At 37.1% G+C, this 17,280-nt stretch overlaps 3 protein-coding genes across 3 annotated transcripts; 1 reads left to right on the forward strand and 2 right to left on the reverse strand.

The window, feature by feature from the left end:
• Positions 1–8,987: 8,987 nt before the first annotated feature.
• Positions 8,988–9,891, reverse strand: LOC110605577. The gene is made up of 2 exons (XM_021744199.2): positions 9,564–9,891; positions 8,988–9,478 (listed from the first exon to the last, which is right to left on the reverse strand). Exons 1-2 carry the CDS (start codon positions 9,802–9,804, stop codon positions 9,216–9,218), a joined length of 504 nt encoding a protein of 167 aa, XP_021599891.1. The 5' UTR covers positions 9,805–9,891; the 3' UTR covers positions 8,988–9,215.
• Positions 9,892–10,719: 828 nt separating this feature from the next.
• LOC110605697 (mavicyanin) lies at positions 10,720–11,658 on the forward strand. Its single transcript, XM_021744347.2, has 2 exons — positions 10,720–11,072; positions 11,164–11,658. Exons 1-2 carry the CDS (start codon positions 10,850–10,852, stop codon positions 11,427–11,429), a joined length of 489 nt encoding a protein of 162 aa, XP_021600039.1. The 5' UTR covers positions 10,720–10,849; the 3' UTR covers positions 11,430–11,658.
• A 797-nt stretch (positions 11,659–12,455) lies between these two features.
• Positions 12,456–16,991, reverse strand: LOC110605597 (la-related protein 6C). The gene is made up of 10 exons (XM_021744226.2): positions 16,464–16,991; positions 15,309–15,390; positions 15,119–15,213; positions 14,921–14,992; positions 14,744–14,823; positions 14,584–14,662; positions 14,442–14,489; positions 14,285–14,353; positions 14,072–14,200; positions 12,456–13,311 (listed from the first exon to the last, which is right to left on the reverse strand). The coding sequence occupies exons 1-10, from the start codon at positions 16,872–16,874 to the stop codon at positions 13,060–13,062; spliced, it is 1,317 nt and encodes a 438-aa protein (XP_021599918.1). The 5' UTR covers positions 16,875–16,991; the 3' UTR covers positions 12,456–13,059.
• Positions 16,992–17,280: the final 289 nt, after the last annotated feature.

Raw genomic sequence — 17,280 nt, forward strand, 5'->3', positions numbered from 1 at the left:
ATCTCATCCATTTTAACGGTGGAAGCTGCCAAAAAGCACAAAACCAGAAAAAATTAGCGTACTTTCTAATACCACTTAAGAGAAAAAGGCAGAATTGCTAAACAAGGCGCTATACCCGTGTCTCGGATATCCCTAAGGTTAGCCACGAACATACACTTCTCGACGTCATACTTCTTGTCCACAGAAGTCAGTCGAAGATACCCCACCTGCTCAGTAAGGCTTAGTTGGGGCAGGTCGTTGCAACCCAGGGGGACATCCTCCCAGCCTAACCCCACTCCCCAAGATAGGTCGGTCTCTTTTTTCAGCTCTACCACAAGGAAACTCTCTACCCATCCCTTTATTGAGTCCTTGTAGCCCGTGAAAAGAGACAATCCACCACGGGGAGAAAAGTAGTAAAAATTCTGAACCGCTCTAACGAGGCAGAAGAAAGTGGCGAATAGACAGGCCGTGGGTGTAAAACCCCAACTCGAGCAGACAGATTCAAAACTACACATGAATAAAATGGAATTTGGGGACAACATCCGGGGGGTTATCCCGAAGTATCGAAAGACCTCGATAAAGAAAGGGGTAAAAGGAAAAGACAGACCAAAGTCCCTTTGCTTAAGAAAGAAGACTATGCAACAACCCCTTTGGGGATCTATCAGACCAGGAGGGGAAGGGTTTGAAAGAACTATCCTTTCATTTCGGAGAGGAGCCCGAATAAGGTAAAGCGGAGTGTCTAAATACCTCCGAGAAATATACTTGGTTATGGAAGAAGGAGTAATGTGTGACTCGAGATTAGCAACATCGGGAAGTTTAGGACTCTCCATGGAGGAATAAGAGAGCGTACCAGAAACGCAATAAGGTTGAGAAAGCAGAAGAAGTCGGAGGAAAACAGAGAGCAGAGGAGAACAAGTTTCCTCAGGAGACAGAGAGAATTTGAAATGAAAGGCGATAATGAGACGACGAGTGGCTCTGAACAGTTTTGTCTTGGAGCGGCGCGGTCATTATTACTCTCGAAGTTTACCCCCTCACCAGTTGGACAATAACTGCCGAGAAGGTAAAGGGGCAATAGAGGACTGCTAGACTTTCCCACCCCTGTCAAGGGTCAGGCCCACAGCAATAGCCCATCATCCAAAGGCCCACGCGCTATCTGCATAAAACAAACCCAACTCATCCAGGCCTTAAGACCGGACTCCACCTGGATCTCTCACCCAGGACGGCTTAACACGCAAGATTTACCTCATCACCACTCATACGATAGATACTGAAAAGGTAAAAGAGCAAGTCGTGGAAAGATCCAAGGACGCAAGCAGACGGAAGCATGATAAAGACCAGACCTACTCACCACCTAAAAAGAGCTCGCGGGTACGGCTAGCCCAGCTCGGAAAGAGTAAATCAAAAGAGGTTAGTCCAGCTCGGAAAGAATAAACCGAAAGCTCAATTGGCTAAATAAACTCCAAAAGCAATTAGTCCAGCTCGGAAAGAGTAAACCAAAAGCGGTTAGTCCAGCTTGGAAAAAGTAAACCGAAAGCTCAGTTGGCTAAATAAACTCTAGTTCGGATCGGCTAGGAGGCGAGAAGAAAAAAATGATACAGCGGATCCCTCAACAAAATTACGAAACACGCGATCTAAATACTTCGCTCATGATAAGGAAAGAACAGCTTGAGTATGAGCGAAAAACAAAAATTTCATTAAAAGAAAAATACATTACAGCATGTTACAGATACCTACACTACGGGATGAAGGGCTACCCTTAAAGGATTTACATGCCCGGATACATCATCATCTACGTTTACATCATTATCACCTACACTACTACCTTGGCTTTCGACTTCAGAAGAATTCTCATAGTTCGGAAGATGAGCTTCGCAGGCTGACTGAACTCTGTCTCGTTATTATAGGGAACTGAACAGGCCGATCCCCATAAGCATCCCTCACTGTTCCGTCATAGGTAGGCATTCTGAAGAGCAATGGAACAAGTGAATGTTGCAAACCTACGCCCAAGTGTGATGCACGATACACTCGTGCACACCCAGGAAAACCAGCGAGGCATTCTGAAGAGCAATGGAACAAGTTAAACTTTCAATATCCTGAAACATATGTGGAAAGGCATCATCAGGAGGTGGGGCAGGCTTTGTTCATGTCGACCCGAAGTCCTCGATTGATCTCAAAGTCCGAGAGGACCTGAGAGTTCGAACAATTAAAGCAGCTGAGACTGACTTGACACTGATGTACAGCCTTGAAGATTCGGAACCTCGAGAGCTCGGCATGGAAGCCCGAGCTAGAGCAAGGGAAGGGCAAACCATACCCCTTCCACACAACAAAGAAAACTAAACTCGCATCTTTCAGGAGATCGGTTGAACAAGAGGAAGGAAGATCAAAAAGAGAGATCTCGCTGTTCCGTTAAGGATCCCAAGGATGAGAAGGAAATGTTAGTAATATATAGCCAGAGGCTGAGCTTTTAATGTGAAACAGGGCGACTTTATACCCTAGGCTAGCGGCATCAGAATCCTTAAAGGTATTCACCAGAAAGGAAAGAAAGCATACCGGGAAGATAAAAGCAGGAAAGTGAAGATAACAGTGTGCACAAAGAGCAGAGAAAAGCTAAAAATAGAAAAAAAGACAGAGAAGATTTAAAGCTACAAGTCACGATAAGATGAAAGGGCAAGCTGAATACAAAAAGGCGCGGTCATAATGATTCTAGGGGTTTACCCCCTCGACAGTTGGGGCAATAACTGCCGAGAAGGTAAAGGGGCAATTGATGACCTCTGGGCTCACCTCACCCCAGTCTAGGGCCAGGCCCATAAAAATAGCCCATTACTTAGAAATCCTCAAGCCACTCATGCGAACTAGGTCCAGTCCGCTCAGCCTCACAACCGGGCTTCATCTGGCTTTCTCCACCAGACCGGCCTGGTCTTCACTGCACCTCGGGCCGATCCCATTTGGGCCCAGCTTTGTTCCTATCCTCCGGCCCAGCCCGGAACCCGAAGAAGGATTCATCCATCCGCCTCGTAGACCCGCCTACACACGCACAGAGAGAATCAGAAGCCGTTACGCATGGGGCAGAGATCTGATTCCCTCGTACGTCCGTATCAGGGTAGCAGGGACAGGTGGTCTAATGATACTCATTCTTTTGGCACGTCACTAGCAGACAAAAGAAAATATATAAAAGGAGAAATACTCCTCTCTATGTTGAAGCTTTTTCTAAGTTTTACAGAACCCATTGTAAAAACCCTATTTCTCTGGATCTCAGATCATCAGCTTGTATCCACATCTCCACTAAGATCAATATCAACAAAATCCTCTAATGCTACTTTGCCATTCCCAGAACAAAGTGATAAACTAGTCGTTCCTTTCAAGTATCTCAGAAGCCACTTCACAGCTTCCCAATGCTCTTTTCCTAGATCTGATATATATCTGCTCACAACTCCTACTGCATGTGCTATATCAGGTCTAGTGCAGAATATAGCAGACATCAAGCTCCCAACTGCAGAAGTATAAGGTACTTTTACTATGTGATCACACTCCAGAGCTGTCTTTGGTGATTGCTCCTTTGACAATTTGAGATGGTTAGTCAAAGGTGTACTCCTAGGCTTAGCATCATCAACTCTGAACCTGAACAACACTTTTTCAGTATATTACTCCTGGAATGAATTTAGAATTTCAGCAGACTTATTCTGAAAAATCCTCATCCCTAGAATCTGCTTTGCTGCACCCAAATCTTTCATCTTAAACTCTAATGACAGTCTTCTCTTAAGATTATTGATCTCCTCCATACTTGACCCCGTAATCAATATATCATCCACATACAAGAGTAAAATTAAAAAAAAAAAAAGTCAGCAAACTTCTTGATATAACAACACTGGTCCTTTTCACTCCTGTGAAAATCGTTTCTGCACATAAAAGAGTCAAACTTCTTGTACCACTGTCTTGGAGCCTGCTTCAACCCATATAAACTCCTCTTAAGCTTGCACACTATGTGTTCCTTACCAGAAACATCATATTCTTGTGGTTGCTGCATGTAGATCTTTTCATCCAGATCTCCATATAAAAATGTTGTTTTTATATCCATCTGTTCAAAGTGCAAGTTTTATGCTGCAACAATACTTAGCAAAATTCTGATTATGGTTAGCTTTATAACATGAGAGAATATTTCAGTATAATCGATACCTTTTCTTTGTGAATATCCCTTAATCACCAATCGAATCTTGAACCTAATTTTATCATCAGTTTTATTCTTGATCCTGTAAACCCACTTGTCCAACAAAGCTTTCTTCCATGCAGACAACTTAGTTAATTCCCAAGTGTCATTCTTCTCAAGTGACCATATCTCATCATTCATGGCTTGCTCCAACTTAATTAAATCCTTCACCTGTAAAGCCTCATCAAAGGATTATAGTTCCCTTCCATCAGTCAACAACAAATAATACAAGGAAGGTGAATACCGTTCTAGTGACTTGGTAGCCCTGGTAGATCTCCTCAACACTGGTACAGGTGTGACTGGCTGCTGTTCTGATTCTGCAACAGTATTTTCTGGATTCTCCTGTAGTCTTACTGCAACATAACTAGGTGAAATTTCTTGCAACTCAACCTCAACTCTCACTTCTTCTGCATCTTCAGATCACACCCCAGACTTGTCCTTATACAGGATATTCTCATCAAATGTCATATCACAGTATTTCAAGATCTTCCTGTTATTGTTATCCCAAAATCTGTACCCAATTTGATATGAACCATACCCAATGAAGTAACACTTCAAAGCCTTTGCATCAAGCTTGTCTCTCTTTTCTGAATTAATGTGAACATATGCAACACATCCAAAAGTCCGTAGGTGAGTAAACTTGACCTCCATACCCAACCAAACTTGTTTTGGAATCTTGAAACCCAAAGGAAATGAAGGTCCTTTATTTATCAAATACGTTGTTGTGCTCACTACATCTGCCCAAAATATTTTTAGTAGCACAATATATAGCCTTATGCTTCTTGCTCGCACATTCAATATACTGTTTATTCTTTCAGCAATCCTATTCTGTCTTGCCTTACTAAGAAATGTCCTAGTACACCTGATTCTCTCATCAGCACAAAACTTCTTAAATTCTGTAGAATAATACTCTCCTCCATTATCAAAGCTTAGGCATTTGATCTTTAATTCAGTCTGATTTTCAACTTCAGCCTTCCACCTTTTAAAAGTGGCAAACACATGTGCTTTGTATTTCATAAAGTAAACCCATATCTTCTTACTGAAGTCATCACTGAAGGTAACATAGTATCTCGAACCACCAAGAGAGGAAAGTGGAGATGGCCCCCACATATCTATATGTATTATTTCTAACCGTTTTGCCTTCGGGGCTTTGGTAGCCTTTGTGAAACTGACCCATTTCTGCTTTTCTAGAATACAACTCCCACATAGACCCATATTAACATATTTCAATCCTTGCAGATACCCCTTCATGGTTAGCATCTTTATTCCCTTCTCACTCATGTGTCCAAGCCTGTTGTGCCACATACTTAAGCTCGATGTACTGTCAACCATAGCAACCATGTCTAAACACTCTGCAGTAGTGTATAAAATTTCAAATTTTTTTACCCCGTGCTATGACCATAACTCCTTTCATAATTTTCTAGAAACTCTCTCCGAACACTGTTCTGTAACTTGTACTGTCCAACTGGTCAATAAAGATCAGATTCTTCTTCAAGTCAAGAATATACCTAACATTCTACAGCTTCCACTTACCCTCGTCTGAGGTCTAGATACACACATCCCTTTTTCAGCAATCTCTAAGGTTTTATTATCAGCAAAATACACCTTCCTATAATTTTCAAATTTGAAATTATGAAATAATTGTCTGCTCGGAGAAGAATAGAATGATGCACCCAAATCAATTATCCATGAGTCAATCGGATTGTCCACACTAAGAATTAAAGTATCACTAATATCATATGCAGAATATACAAAATCATCATCTTCATTAGACTTGTTCTTTTCGCCTTTTTTCTTCTTAGGTTTAAGGCAATCCTTCTTAAAGTGTCTCTTTTTACTACAATCCTAACAAACAACCTCGTTTCTACCCTAAGATTTCTCCCACCCCTTTGACTTCGATCGACCATGCGTACTATGGCCTCCCTTCAACTTACTCCTGCCCCTATCCTCAACACTGAGTGCGTTACTAGATGAATCCCCAATATCTCTTTTGTGAATACTCTTGCTTATGACAACATCCTGAACTTCATCAAACTTTAACTTCTCAGACCCATGTGAATTGCTAATTGCGGAAACAATAGTATCCCATGACTCAGGCAGAGAAGACAACAAAATTAGGGCTCTAATCTCATCATTAAAATTAATTTTAATAGAGCTTAATTGATTGATGATCATATTAAATTCGTTAATATGATCCATGACAGATCTATTTTCAGACATCTCCAAATTAAACAAATGACGCATCAGATATACCTTATTAACAGCCGACGATTTCTCATACATATTCGTCAAAGCCGCCAACAATCCTGTAGTTGTTGTCTCCTTAACGATATTAAAGGTAATATTTCTCGCCAACATCAAATGGATCAACCCTAGTGCCTTCCGATCCTTCAGATCCCAAACCTTCTGTTTCATAGTTTCTGCCTTCTCCCCTGGCAGGGGTTGATGGAAGTTATTCTAATACAGATAATCTTCAATCTGTATCTTCCAGAAATCAAAATCGGTTCCATCGAATTACTCAATTCAAACTTTCGGCCTTTCCATCATCTTTTCAAATTGTTGTAATACAAACAAAAAACTCTGATACCAATTGTTAAGAATCGAACAATCACACAATCTAAAAAGTAAGCACGAAAAGAAATCAACATACAGATTTAACGTGGTTCGCCAACTTAGCTTCGTCTACAGCGGCTAGAGTTTTATTATTTCTCTGTGAGTTTTCAAATAGTTTTCCAACAGTATACACTGGAAGAATATTACATATTTATATGTCTAGAAAAAATATAAAAAAATAAAATAGTTCTCAAAAAAAATTGTGATAGTAGAATATGGTGTATAATTCATAATATATCATTAGATTTCATATCTTAAAAATATAATGACCGTTTGAATGAATCACAGCTTATTGTGATAAAAAAACTATCAAATTACTACATAAATTATCATATTTAAAAATTTACAAATTGATTAAAATTGCACTAAAATATAAATATCAGATCAATTAAATTAAAATTAAAATTAATAAAAAAATCAAAATTTAAAAATTTAAATTAAAATATAAATACATGCCAACTTTGAATTTTTTTGAATTAATTGACAAAAATAAATTATCATATATTAATCAAATATTGACCAACAATCTAGAGCATCTATACAAGAGTAAATGTGGACTCATGATTTTAATATTAAATTAAATATTAAAAAAATAATAAAAAAATTATCCATCAAATTATTAAAAAAATTATCATTAAAATGGATTATTGACCATTTGAAATACCAATAAACAAAAAATTATAATCATATTTTCACTTTTTTTTATAATGATATATATATATTCACAAATAAATATGTAGGTTCATTAAAAATATTTTACAATAAATATTTAGGTTAATTTCTATGAATCGAGTCTCTTCTATCTTCAAACCCTTCCCATTTGGTTTTTTTCTCACCATCCACAGAACCAAATAGCTGTTTAATTTATTATCCATTAATATTTCTCCCCTAACTAAAATCTTTTTGTAAAATTATATTAATTTAGACACTATTCAGTAATGTTAATTATTTTTTAATAATTATTATTTATTTTAATAATAATTAACTAAATGTTATAAAAATGACTTTATAATTTATTCTCTCGTCTTTAAATATTAATGTAGTGATTGATTCAAAAACACTAAATATTATCTTGATTTAATATGGGTGTGGAGAGTTTTGGTGGAGCTAAACATGATCCAACATGAGTTATAATAGTGCGCACTGTAGGTTAAAATTTAGTCTATAGGTGCCGAAGCCAAAACTGCCACCATTGTCATACAGGAGTTTGTTTCCCCCTCAGCTTTTTTGCTTCTTAAAGGGTCCTCGGAGTTATTCGTAAAAATTAATGGAAATGACTTTAGGAATTCCTTTTGTTTTGATCTCATGATTGCCTAGCAAACATCAATGAGTGGGTTGCCCACTAAAACGCATCAACTGTCCATTCTCTTTCTCATCAGTATGTTTGTTTGACATCCCCACTCAATTTTCATTATTTTACCTCCACTTTTCTAAATAATGAAAACTCTGACAAACGGGCTTTAGGAATCTGCAACAGCAGGTTCTTTATATTGGGTTCTCAATGAATGATTGAAATAACTGGAAAAGAATGAGGACAGAAATTAACAGAGATGATAAGAAGGTCAAGCTTGCAGTAGCTTACAGGAAGCACGAGAGAAGAATCAAGAATGGGATTGTGAGGACAATCAAGACATTTGTATTAGCTTCTTGTAAGAAGACCCATCAACATCAGAGGCCACGTATTAGAAAGTCTAGGTTTTTTCATGGATTTTCAATGTTGTTGACATTAACAAGATGAGGCTGTTCGAGGAGTAGCCCACTGGGCTGCATCTCACCAATTGGACTTGCTTCCCTGAAGCTGGATTCACACTTTGATCTTTAAATTCGATTGATTAATGTCAAAACTTTGTTTTTTTATATAAATATTGTTAGAAAAAGAAAAGAGAAAAAGCAATGAAAACGGTTATCAGCAGCCATATTTGAGACTTGGGTTGAAATTTTAGGGGTCAAACCTGTGCGTGTAAAGCAAATTACAAAAAAGAAAATGATATAAATAACAAAATCATGAACAGTCCAATTAGTTTATTTTATTAATTATTTTCAATTAGTTTAAAGGAGAAAGTTCAATATTTTATTGTTTTTCTTCTAGAAGTCAAAAGTTAGTGTGAATTTAACGAATTCAAATTAGCCAATGGACGAAAATGATGATCACTAACTTATATATATAGATTATTAAAGTAAAATAAATATAAAAACTAAAAAAAAAGAAAGAAATGTTATTATTTTTCAGTATTCAATAACATAATGTCTTTTCTCAAGCTGATTTCCGACTGCTAACATCGAAGACAAAATGCTTAGGACAAAATAACAAAACTTTAACAATTATTAATTACTCTTATTTTGCATGGCAACAATTAAACACTGTAATGAAGCAGCAGCAATGCATCTTTCCTGGACTGTTAAATTTCCAAATATAACATCAATACCAACGACGAAGATATGGAAGAACAAAGAACTTCATCCGCCCAACGTTGCAATGGTAGCCATCGCTTGCACCACAGGCAAAATAATAAGGCTTCCACTCCTTCAGCACAAACTCGAACCCTTTGCCGGCTCCTTGTGTCTCATTCGCAATCTTCACACCTCTTGTCAGATTACAGTTTATAAAACTCCACATGTCTGGTAGCAAATAGACGCTGTGAGGATGTATGTTCGTCTCGCTTGGAGGATCATACTTGAACACTGCATGAATCATTAACATTAGAACTAATCTCAGTTTCTATCAGAACCCTAATGTTAAAAGTTAAGAAAGAAAACAATACAACACCTAGAGTGTCATTTACGAAGAAGGGGCCGCTCTTGAAAGCCCAAACAGAGTAGTTAAAGCCGAAGGTCCAGTTGGCTGAGCCGCCGACGATGATCTTTTGAGGAGTATCTTTGTGACCAGGTCTATGGTAGCCACGTTTGGGGCCCCAGCCACCGAGCTGCCAATCCTTGTTGGCTATGCCGACTCCCAATATGGAAGCAAAGAGCACAAGTATGAGTGCCTGTGTGGAGTTTGGACCCATATCCTGGAAATAAAAATTTGTTGTGTGGATGTGAAAAGCTTGAGGTAAGAAATGATAGGAATGTTTGGATGTGTTTGATGAGAGAATCAGCCAATGGGTGTTTATATAGGGAGAGAGAGGGATTGTTAGCTAGCCATGAAGGGAAAGAAAGACGATGTGGAAAATTGCCAAATTAAGTTGGCCTTTTTCCGGGAAAATTAAGTGTATCCGATTTTATGGATATGTTCAATATGAAAGATCATAGCAGTTTTTATTTTTTATTATGGATCGATCCAATTTAATTAGGTAAGAATTACACTTAATATTTAATTAATGTGAATCATATTCCTAGGTAAGTCCTCCCTAGGAATATGATTCTCCTCTTTATAAATTGTTATTTACACAAGATGGGAGCGAGAGTCAAGGGGGAGGCAACAAAATTGGATGAGTCAACCTATGTGTTAGTGGGAGTGTAAATGGACAATGGATTGGTGACAAATTAATCAAGTAGGGTCAACTAATGTTCTACATGTTTTTTCACATTCATTTTGTTGTCTAATTTTGACAAAACCCATCTCAATTCTGCCTCAAAAATCAACGACTACTGCTTATTTAACTGAAATTTAAGGTCTTCCTAGTGAATTTTTTTATTTTGCCTTGAATCTAAGGAGCAAGGAATTGAATACGTCTGCATGATGCAATGATGACAATGGAAACCGAGTTAATTGGATCAATTTTATGTTCACAATTTTTTTCAAATAAAATCAAAATAAGTTAACATTCGGATGAAACCCTATATTCATCCAAATTCCTTAAATTATTATGCCAATCCAAGAACATAAAATTACTAAACCCTATGTCCGTGTCTGATCCAATTTTGTCTCTCCATTTTAGTCAAAATCGCACTACTTTCTTGAAAATTAAAGCCTAACTTCTGGCAATTTTGCACTGCTGATCTCTTCCCTCTTCCTCTCCTCTATAAACACTCCCATTATTCTTCCATCAACTTCAACCCATCAAAATTACAATTCTCTCTCAAGTTTTACATGCCTCTGAGGATCTAGCCATGGCTCTAACCTATATCCAACTGCTCATTCTTTTGCTCAGTTCATCCATGTTTCTTGGAGTTACAGTGGCCAGCAAAGCCTTCAACTATGGCTCTCCTCGACCCACTTCAGATAATATTCCTAACAGGATCATCGTTGGTGGCTCTGCAAATTGGAGCTTCGGCTTTGACTACCCCAGTTGGGCTTTCAAGCATGGCTCTTTCTACGTGAATGACACTCTAGGTGTGTAAAGAATGTAAATATTTTCATGGGTTTTACGTACTGATTATCAGATTGTTATTTTTCTATTCTAACTTGGGAGAAATTTTTTCAGTGTTCAAATATAATGTGCCGAGCGAGAACAACACTCATCCTCACAACGTCTACTTGCTGCCGAACATGCGAAGTTTCTTAAGTTGTAACATCTCCAAGGGTGTGAAGATTGCCAATGAGTCGCAGGGAGCTGGTGAGGGGTTTGAGTTCGTGTTAAACAAGTGGAAGCCTTACTATTTTGTCTGTGGTGCAACCGATGGCTACCATTGTAATGTCGGCGGGATGAAGTTCTTTGTTCTGCCACTGCTTCGTCGTTGGCATTACTGATCGGAAAACAATACGCCGGCCGGGGAAGAGGCATTGCTGGTTATACATTAGCAATAATAATTTATCAAAATAATAGTGGGTGTTAAAATTATACTTGTTTATGGTATTGTTTGGTTGAAGAATTCTGTTTGAGGTATTAGTCAATGAAGAAGAGTTACATTTACGGTGTAATATATTTTGGATTAGTATTAAACTATTAATTTATTATTGAAATTTCAACTATTTTAAACAGTATTATCTTTATCAATAACATGAAAAATTTATAACTCACACCTTAAAGAAAATATAAAGATTAATTTGTTAAGATAAAAATACTCAGAAATGAAATCGTAAATCTCCATTTATTCTAAAACTTATAGATCAGTTTAACTTTAAGATTATGCAAAGTTGGGAATGTAAAAGGTGTGGCTAAATGTAAATTCCCTTGAAAATTATCAGATTAACAATAGGCATGATCAGGATATCAGAAGATGTTCCAATAAATTGCCTTTACCTGGTATGCAAATTCCCTTGAAAATTATGATCTCTTGTTGCTTAAAAGTGGGAACTGCCAAGTGATGGTTTTGACACAGGCTGCTGATCCCTTGAATGATCAAGGCACCAGGGTGGTTGTGCAATTTCACAGGCCTTCTTTTGTTACAGAACTCTCTTGTTCTGGAGCTAGTAATAGGTCAGTAATTTTCCCAGGTCAAACACCTACACCAATCAACATTTAAATTTATTACTGGATGTCCATTCTTTAATTCTTTGTTATCCAAAACATGCAGATGGGGAAAACACATATCTTCTCTATTAATATCCTTTCTATTACTTCTCCAGGTTTTGTAGATAGCAGGAGAATCTTAAAAGTTCAACTGTAAAAACCAGAGGCTTAAACCAATTCTTGTAAGAGTTTCCATGAATGCTCAAGCTTGGTTGATAAATCAGATCGAATTCTCAGTTTCTGCAACTCGGCAAAGTGGGGTGATTCGTGTTTCATTTGGGTATCAGGATCATACGCTTATTGGCCTAACCTTTGTGCTTCTTATGTCATTCAATTTATCCTCCGTTGAATATCCAGCACTACAGTCTCTGTGCAGCGATAAGTTAAAGAGTGATTCCACTATTGCAGGCATCGAAAGAAGGACCTGGTTGAGCTTGCAGGCGCTGAAAAGGTGATTCCATTTCTCGCCTTCTGTCCAAGCATAATCCATGGAGGAAAAAGTTGCACTTATTGCACCCATAGTTAGGAAACTATCTTCCATTTAAAACATAGATAGCCAATCTATGCAAACACAACATAGAGAATATAAAAAGCGATTTATCTCACTGACGGCAACAATGTGAGAGAGAGAGAGAGATGTATCCCTCTAATTCATTATTCAAAGAGTTTATACAATCAGGGAATAACCAACCAGAACAACAAACCATCCAAAAACGTCGTCCAAGGAGAATATTGCAATGCCAACAGCGGTCGTCACAAGACACACCATACTATACACCTCAGATTATTAATAACCATCCACAGTGCCTAAAGTCATATAACAGGCCAAACGTTATCGGCTCCATGACCAATTCTTGCTTCTCTAGCTATAGAAAAAATGTTGAGCAGCTTAATAGTAATGAATTGATTATAAACAAAAATACCCATTTATTCCACCATTGGACTGGCCAGAGCTGGACTTCCAACTGGCTTCCCACGACCCATGGTGAAACCCCTGGTTCCATCTGGCATTCTTGGACCCCTGAAGGTACTTTTACCAGACGCTTCACACTGAGGAGAGCTAACAGGCTGTGGAGAAGACGCAAGAAGGCCTCGCCCACCATGGATTTGACCTCGGCCTCTGCCCTTTCCCCGACCTCTTGCCCATCCCTTCTTCAATGCCCCAGAATTTTCTTCCACCTAAGCCAATTTCATGTGACGTTAAAACAACTTTCTTATTATTGGAAAAACATTTTTTTCGTGCAGATAAATGGTGTCGCAATGTAGATAAATTAGGTGAATGACATATTGTTTCTGTTATGCAACGCAAATCCAGTATGACTTCTGTCTTCGGCAATAAAATAAAAAAAGTATGACTTATGCAGAATGTGACATGAAAGCATTTAGCTTCAAAGTTTAAGATACAAAGAAACACTTACGGCTTGTTCACTTATAGAAATGTGTCAATTTTCCAAATTAGAAAACAGTTCTAATTAAGATGTTTTCTACAGTTTTCCTTTATAATAAAAAAAAAAAAAAAGTAAAAGTAAAAACTAATTAAGTTGTAAATAATTTATTTTTTAATTACGAAAGTTAATGAGTATTTTTTATTTTTTTAAATTTTAAAAAAAATTATTAGTAACAGGTGAATATATTTTTCATATTTTTACTTATTTCCATAGAAAATGAAAACAAGAGTTTTTTAGAAAATAGAAAATGGAAAAGAAAAAACAGTTTTCCATAAGTAAACCTACCCTTAATATTTCTCTTGGTCGAAGAAAGTAAATCAATTTTAAGCAACATGCAATGGTGAATTTCTCTCGATTGAAGAAAATTAAATCAGTTTTGAGCAACATGCAATGACGCTGCAAATGATCATCTCTATTCCATGGTCGTATAGAACTGGGAAAGCATACACAGAAATGCCCTAGGATTGATCAGAAAAGAAAAGTTTTCTTACATTAGTCTCAGTGACAGATTCTGCATTGTGCATTTGAGAAGAATCACCATTTGATTCAGGAACTGGAAGCTCTTCTTCATCCAAAAGACCATCAAATTCAGACTTTCTGCTCTTGAGAACAGATTTTGGCTGGAGAATTTCGCATTTAAAATCAACATTAAGCACAAGAAAACATGAAGAAATACTGGAATCAAAAGCATAGTTTAGGCATACTGAGGATCTGGGCAGCAGTCTAACTCGAAGGCCTTTCCTCCAATTCCTTTCGTCATTCAACTTCTCAGCCTGACAAAGCAATGAACTCACATTTCGTTGCAAAAAAGAGAACAAATAGCCAATTGTAAATCTCAGTATCCTAACAGTGGAGACATACTGCCTTTTCTGCTGTATCTGGATCCTCAAACTCCACAAGTGCATGTAGCTTGAGGGGGGAAACGACAGGGAGAACTGGTTAGAAAATTCTTATCAAACTGTGTTGGTTTGAAAGCCAAGTATGCTTTGATCATAATCAATACCTTGTTGCTCATGAAGAAATCACTTTTACTACGAGAAGAATTGGATTCTTGAGGATGACATATTCTGATGGTTCTTACACTGCTCGTAGATGGAAGTTATTACTTTGCAACAAAGATATGCACTAAAACACGTAAAGAAATATTAAGTTATAAATTTAACCTTCCAACCACACTAAATATTTTCTCAAGGTTTTGGTGGGAATGATCTTCAGGCAAATTCTCCACCACAACAGTACGACACTGCAAGGTGAAAGGAACATACTTGACATTAACAAAAGAGTCTCAAAAATCAACACTTTTAAATCATTCATCCAACAGAAAAGTATCCCATGCCTACCTGCAATTCTTCTCTGTCTTTTTCAGTAAAAGGGATTTTACGTTTAACTTTCTTGCCATCTTCACTAACAACCTTAAGCCAAAACAACAATGGCGGTAATGTTAAGGATTATTTGATGATGGCGATGATGATAGTTCTAAATTCCATAATGTTGCTTTAAATGATAACAGAAGAATGTAAGCTGAGCCGAGAACTCACAAGTTTTGAGGAGGACTGAAGTGCTTGGGCAAGCAAATGGTTATTATTGACGAGGGATTTCATTTTCTTCGTGGAAGCAATGATAGATATCAGTACTGTAGTAGAGCAAGAGGTGTAAATGAATGCTGTCTCAGTCAGAGGTATAACTAATTAGTATTACTGAATTTTGTCGGTTCATAATGATCCTTACCATAACCTTCAGGATCTTTGCTTATGTGTTTAGACATGGATTCATTTGCAAGAAGACTCATGTCACTGAACTGGTACTCCACCTGTTTTACATACAATCTCTACAATCAGGAGGTAATTCAAAGTATCACTGAGATTCTCATGGTGAACATACCAGTTTGACGTCATGTAACATTAGGACTACGGTATGAATAACTCCACCATGTAGAATGAAAATAAAAAGAGGTATATTTCACTTAAATGCGGAGTGCTGCGCATTCAATTTTGATTACCGACCAGGATGCATGATTCTAAATATACCTGCTACCTGGACTTTGTAGGCATAAATCTAAAAACAAAATAATGTGCTGAGAGATGTATGCATGTTTAATGTGCAAATAAAAGAAAAGAACATATGGCTAACAGTCAGAAGCAAAAAATCAGAAAGCATAACAAATAAAAAATGCATGGAGATTAGTGAGACGCTAAACAAGACCTTGGCATGTTTAAATGGGTAGGAGGCTTCCATAAGATTTTGAGGGAAAAAGGAGGGAAAATATTTCTAAAGCCAAAAATCCATTCACTTGGGCATTAACAACAATAGACAATCATAGTTGATAGTTATCAATGTAAAACTTTATAGTCATGATCGTTGATCTACCTATAATCTTATTAAATTTCCTCCAAACTGATTATCAGATGATATTGGTGCTAGATCTAAATTAATATTGATTTTATCCCCTGATGCTGCAAAGACACATTGATGAACCAAAATTTCCTAGAACAAAATAATGTAAAACCATCTGTTAAATCCAAGTAGCACGGTTGAATACCTTCCTCATGCTTCCCTCCTCCCAGAAAAGAGCTTATGTCAAAATAGTATCTTGATCACTAAAATTTTGGTTGTATAAATGGAGCTATTGTATTATAACCATATCATTATCATTGTTTCAAGGGATAAGGGAAAAAAATCCTATTGTGACTGAAAAGGAATTGAATTTTTTTCATTCCAATAAGAAAATTGTTTTAAAAAAAATATTAAATTCTTTGAGAAATTCTTAATTCTAAATGGGAAAAGCGAGAGAAGGCAACAAAAGATCCATAATCCACTCATTGAAATATCAATTGTCCGATTAAATAAAACATTGAGAACCCAACAAAGAAAAGGAAAAGGAACCTGTTTGACGATCTTTTGGCGAAGATCATCAGTAAGAAGAGTAGTCTTATTGGAGGAATTGGGCAAAGCAAGATTTGGATTAGAGATCAAATAGGCATGAGGGTCTTGTTCCCCAAGGAAAAACCAATCAGATCCAGCAGTAGGTCCAAGATAATGAAAGCAAGGATAAAAATAACCAGAAATTGGCATCTGGGTCTGAGCGGCGGGGGCCGGAGTATGAGATCTTGGGACGAATTCAGGTGCCTGAACATTGAATTTGAAGGGCGAACTAGTACTACTGCTACTACTAACAGTCTCACAAGATTTGGATTTGATAGAAACTTTCAATTCCACATCATGAAGTGAGATTTTTTCATGCTGCTCTTCTTCTTCTTCTCCTTCGATATTGCGATGGGGCTGTGCTTGAGCCATGATTATTAGGGTTGAGATTGAGAAATCTCTCTATCTCTCTCTGAGGGCTACAGCCACCGTGTGATGGATTGGTTTTGAAGAGAGAGTGTTGTTGGTTTCATGTAAAAACCGTGTTCTAATTTTTCCCTGAAGTTTAGTAACTGTATTCTGAGATTTTCAATCCACATTTCGCGCCAAATTTAGAGATTTCTTTTTTTATTTTTTTATTTATTTTTTTTATTACACAAAACCGTTGCTTGTGGGTTTGACCAGTTATTTGAGGTTTGGATTTTGCCACAAACTTACCCACAACATTTCTCTTTCTCTTTCTTCTTTTCTATCTCCATTAGGATAAATTTTATATTTTCTTCCCTTCAACTTTAAAGTAATATCCAATTTTATTTAAAATTAAATCTCTTAATTTAAA

The sequence above is a fragment of the Manihot esculenta genome, chromosome 17 (assembly GCF_001659605.2).
Source record: "Manihot esculenta cultivar AM560-2 chromosome 17, M.esculenta_v8, whole genome shotgun sequence".
Lineage (NCBI taxonomy): Eukaryota > Viridiplantae > Streptophyta > Magnoliopsida > Malpighiales > Euphorbiaceae > Manihot > Manihot esculenta.

Bases quoted from the DNA above. Each gene is read 5' to 3' on its own strand.
- LOC110605577 (XM_021744199.2), bottom strand. From the start codon at position 9,804: ATGGGTCCAAACTCCACACAGGCACTCATACTTGTGCTCTTTGCTTCC. The intron at 9,479-9,563 runs GTGTTGTATTGT...TGATTCATGCAG, and splicing joins CTTCGTAAATGACACTCTAG to TGTTCAAGTATGATCCTCCA.
- LOC110605697 (XM_021744347.2), top strand. From the start codon at position 10,850: ATGGCTCTAACCTATATCCAACTGCTCATTCTTTTGCTCAGTTCATCC. The intron at 11,073-11,163 runs GTGTGTAAAGAA...AAATTTTTTCAG, and splicing joins CTACGTGAATGACACTCTAG to TGTTCAAATATAATGTGCCG.
- LOC110605597 (XM_021744226.2), bottom strand. From the start codon at position 16,874: ATGGCTCAAGCACAGCCCCATCGCAATATCGAAGGAGAAGAAGAAGAA. The intron at 15,391-16,463 runs GTTCCTTTTCCT...TATGTAAAACAG, and splicing joins GCCAAAAGATCGTCAAACAG to GTGGAGTACCAGTTCAGTGA. The intron at 14,663-14,743 runs GTTAAATTTATA...ATCTACGAGCAG, and splicing joins ATATTTAGTGTGGTTGGAAG to TGTAAGAACCATCAGAATAT.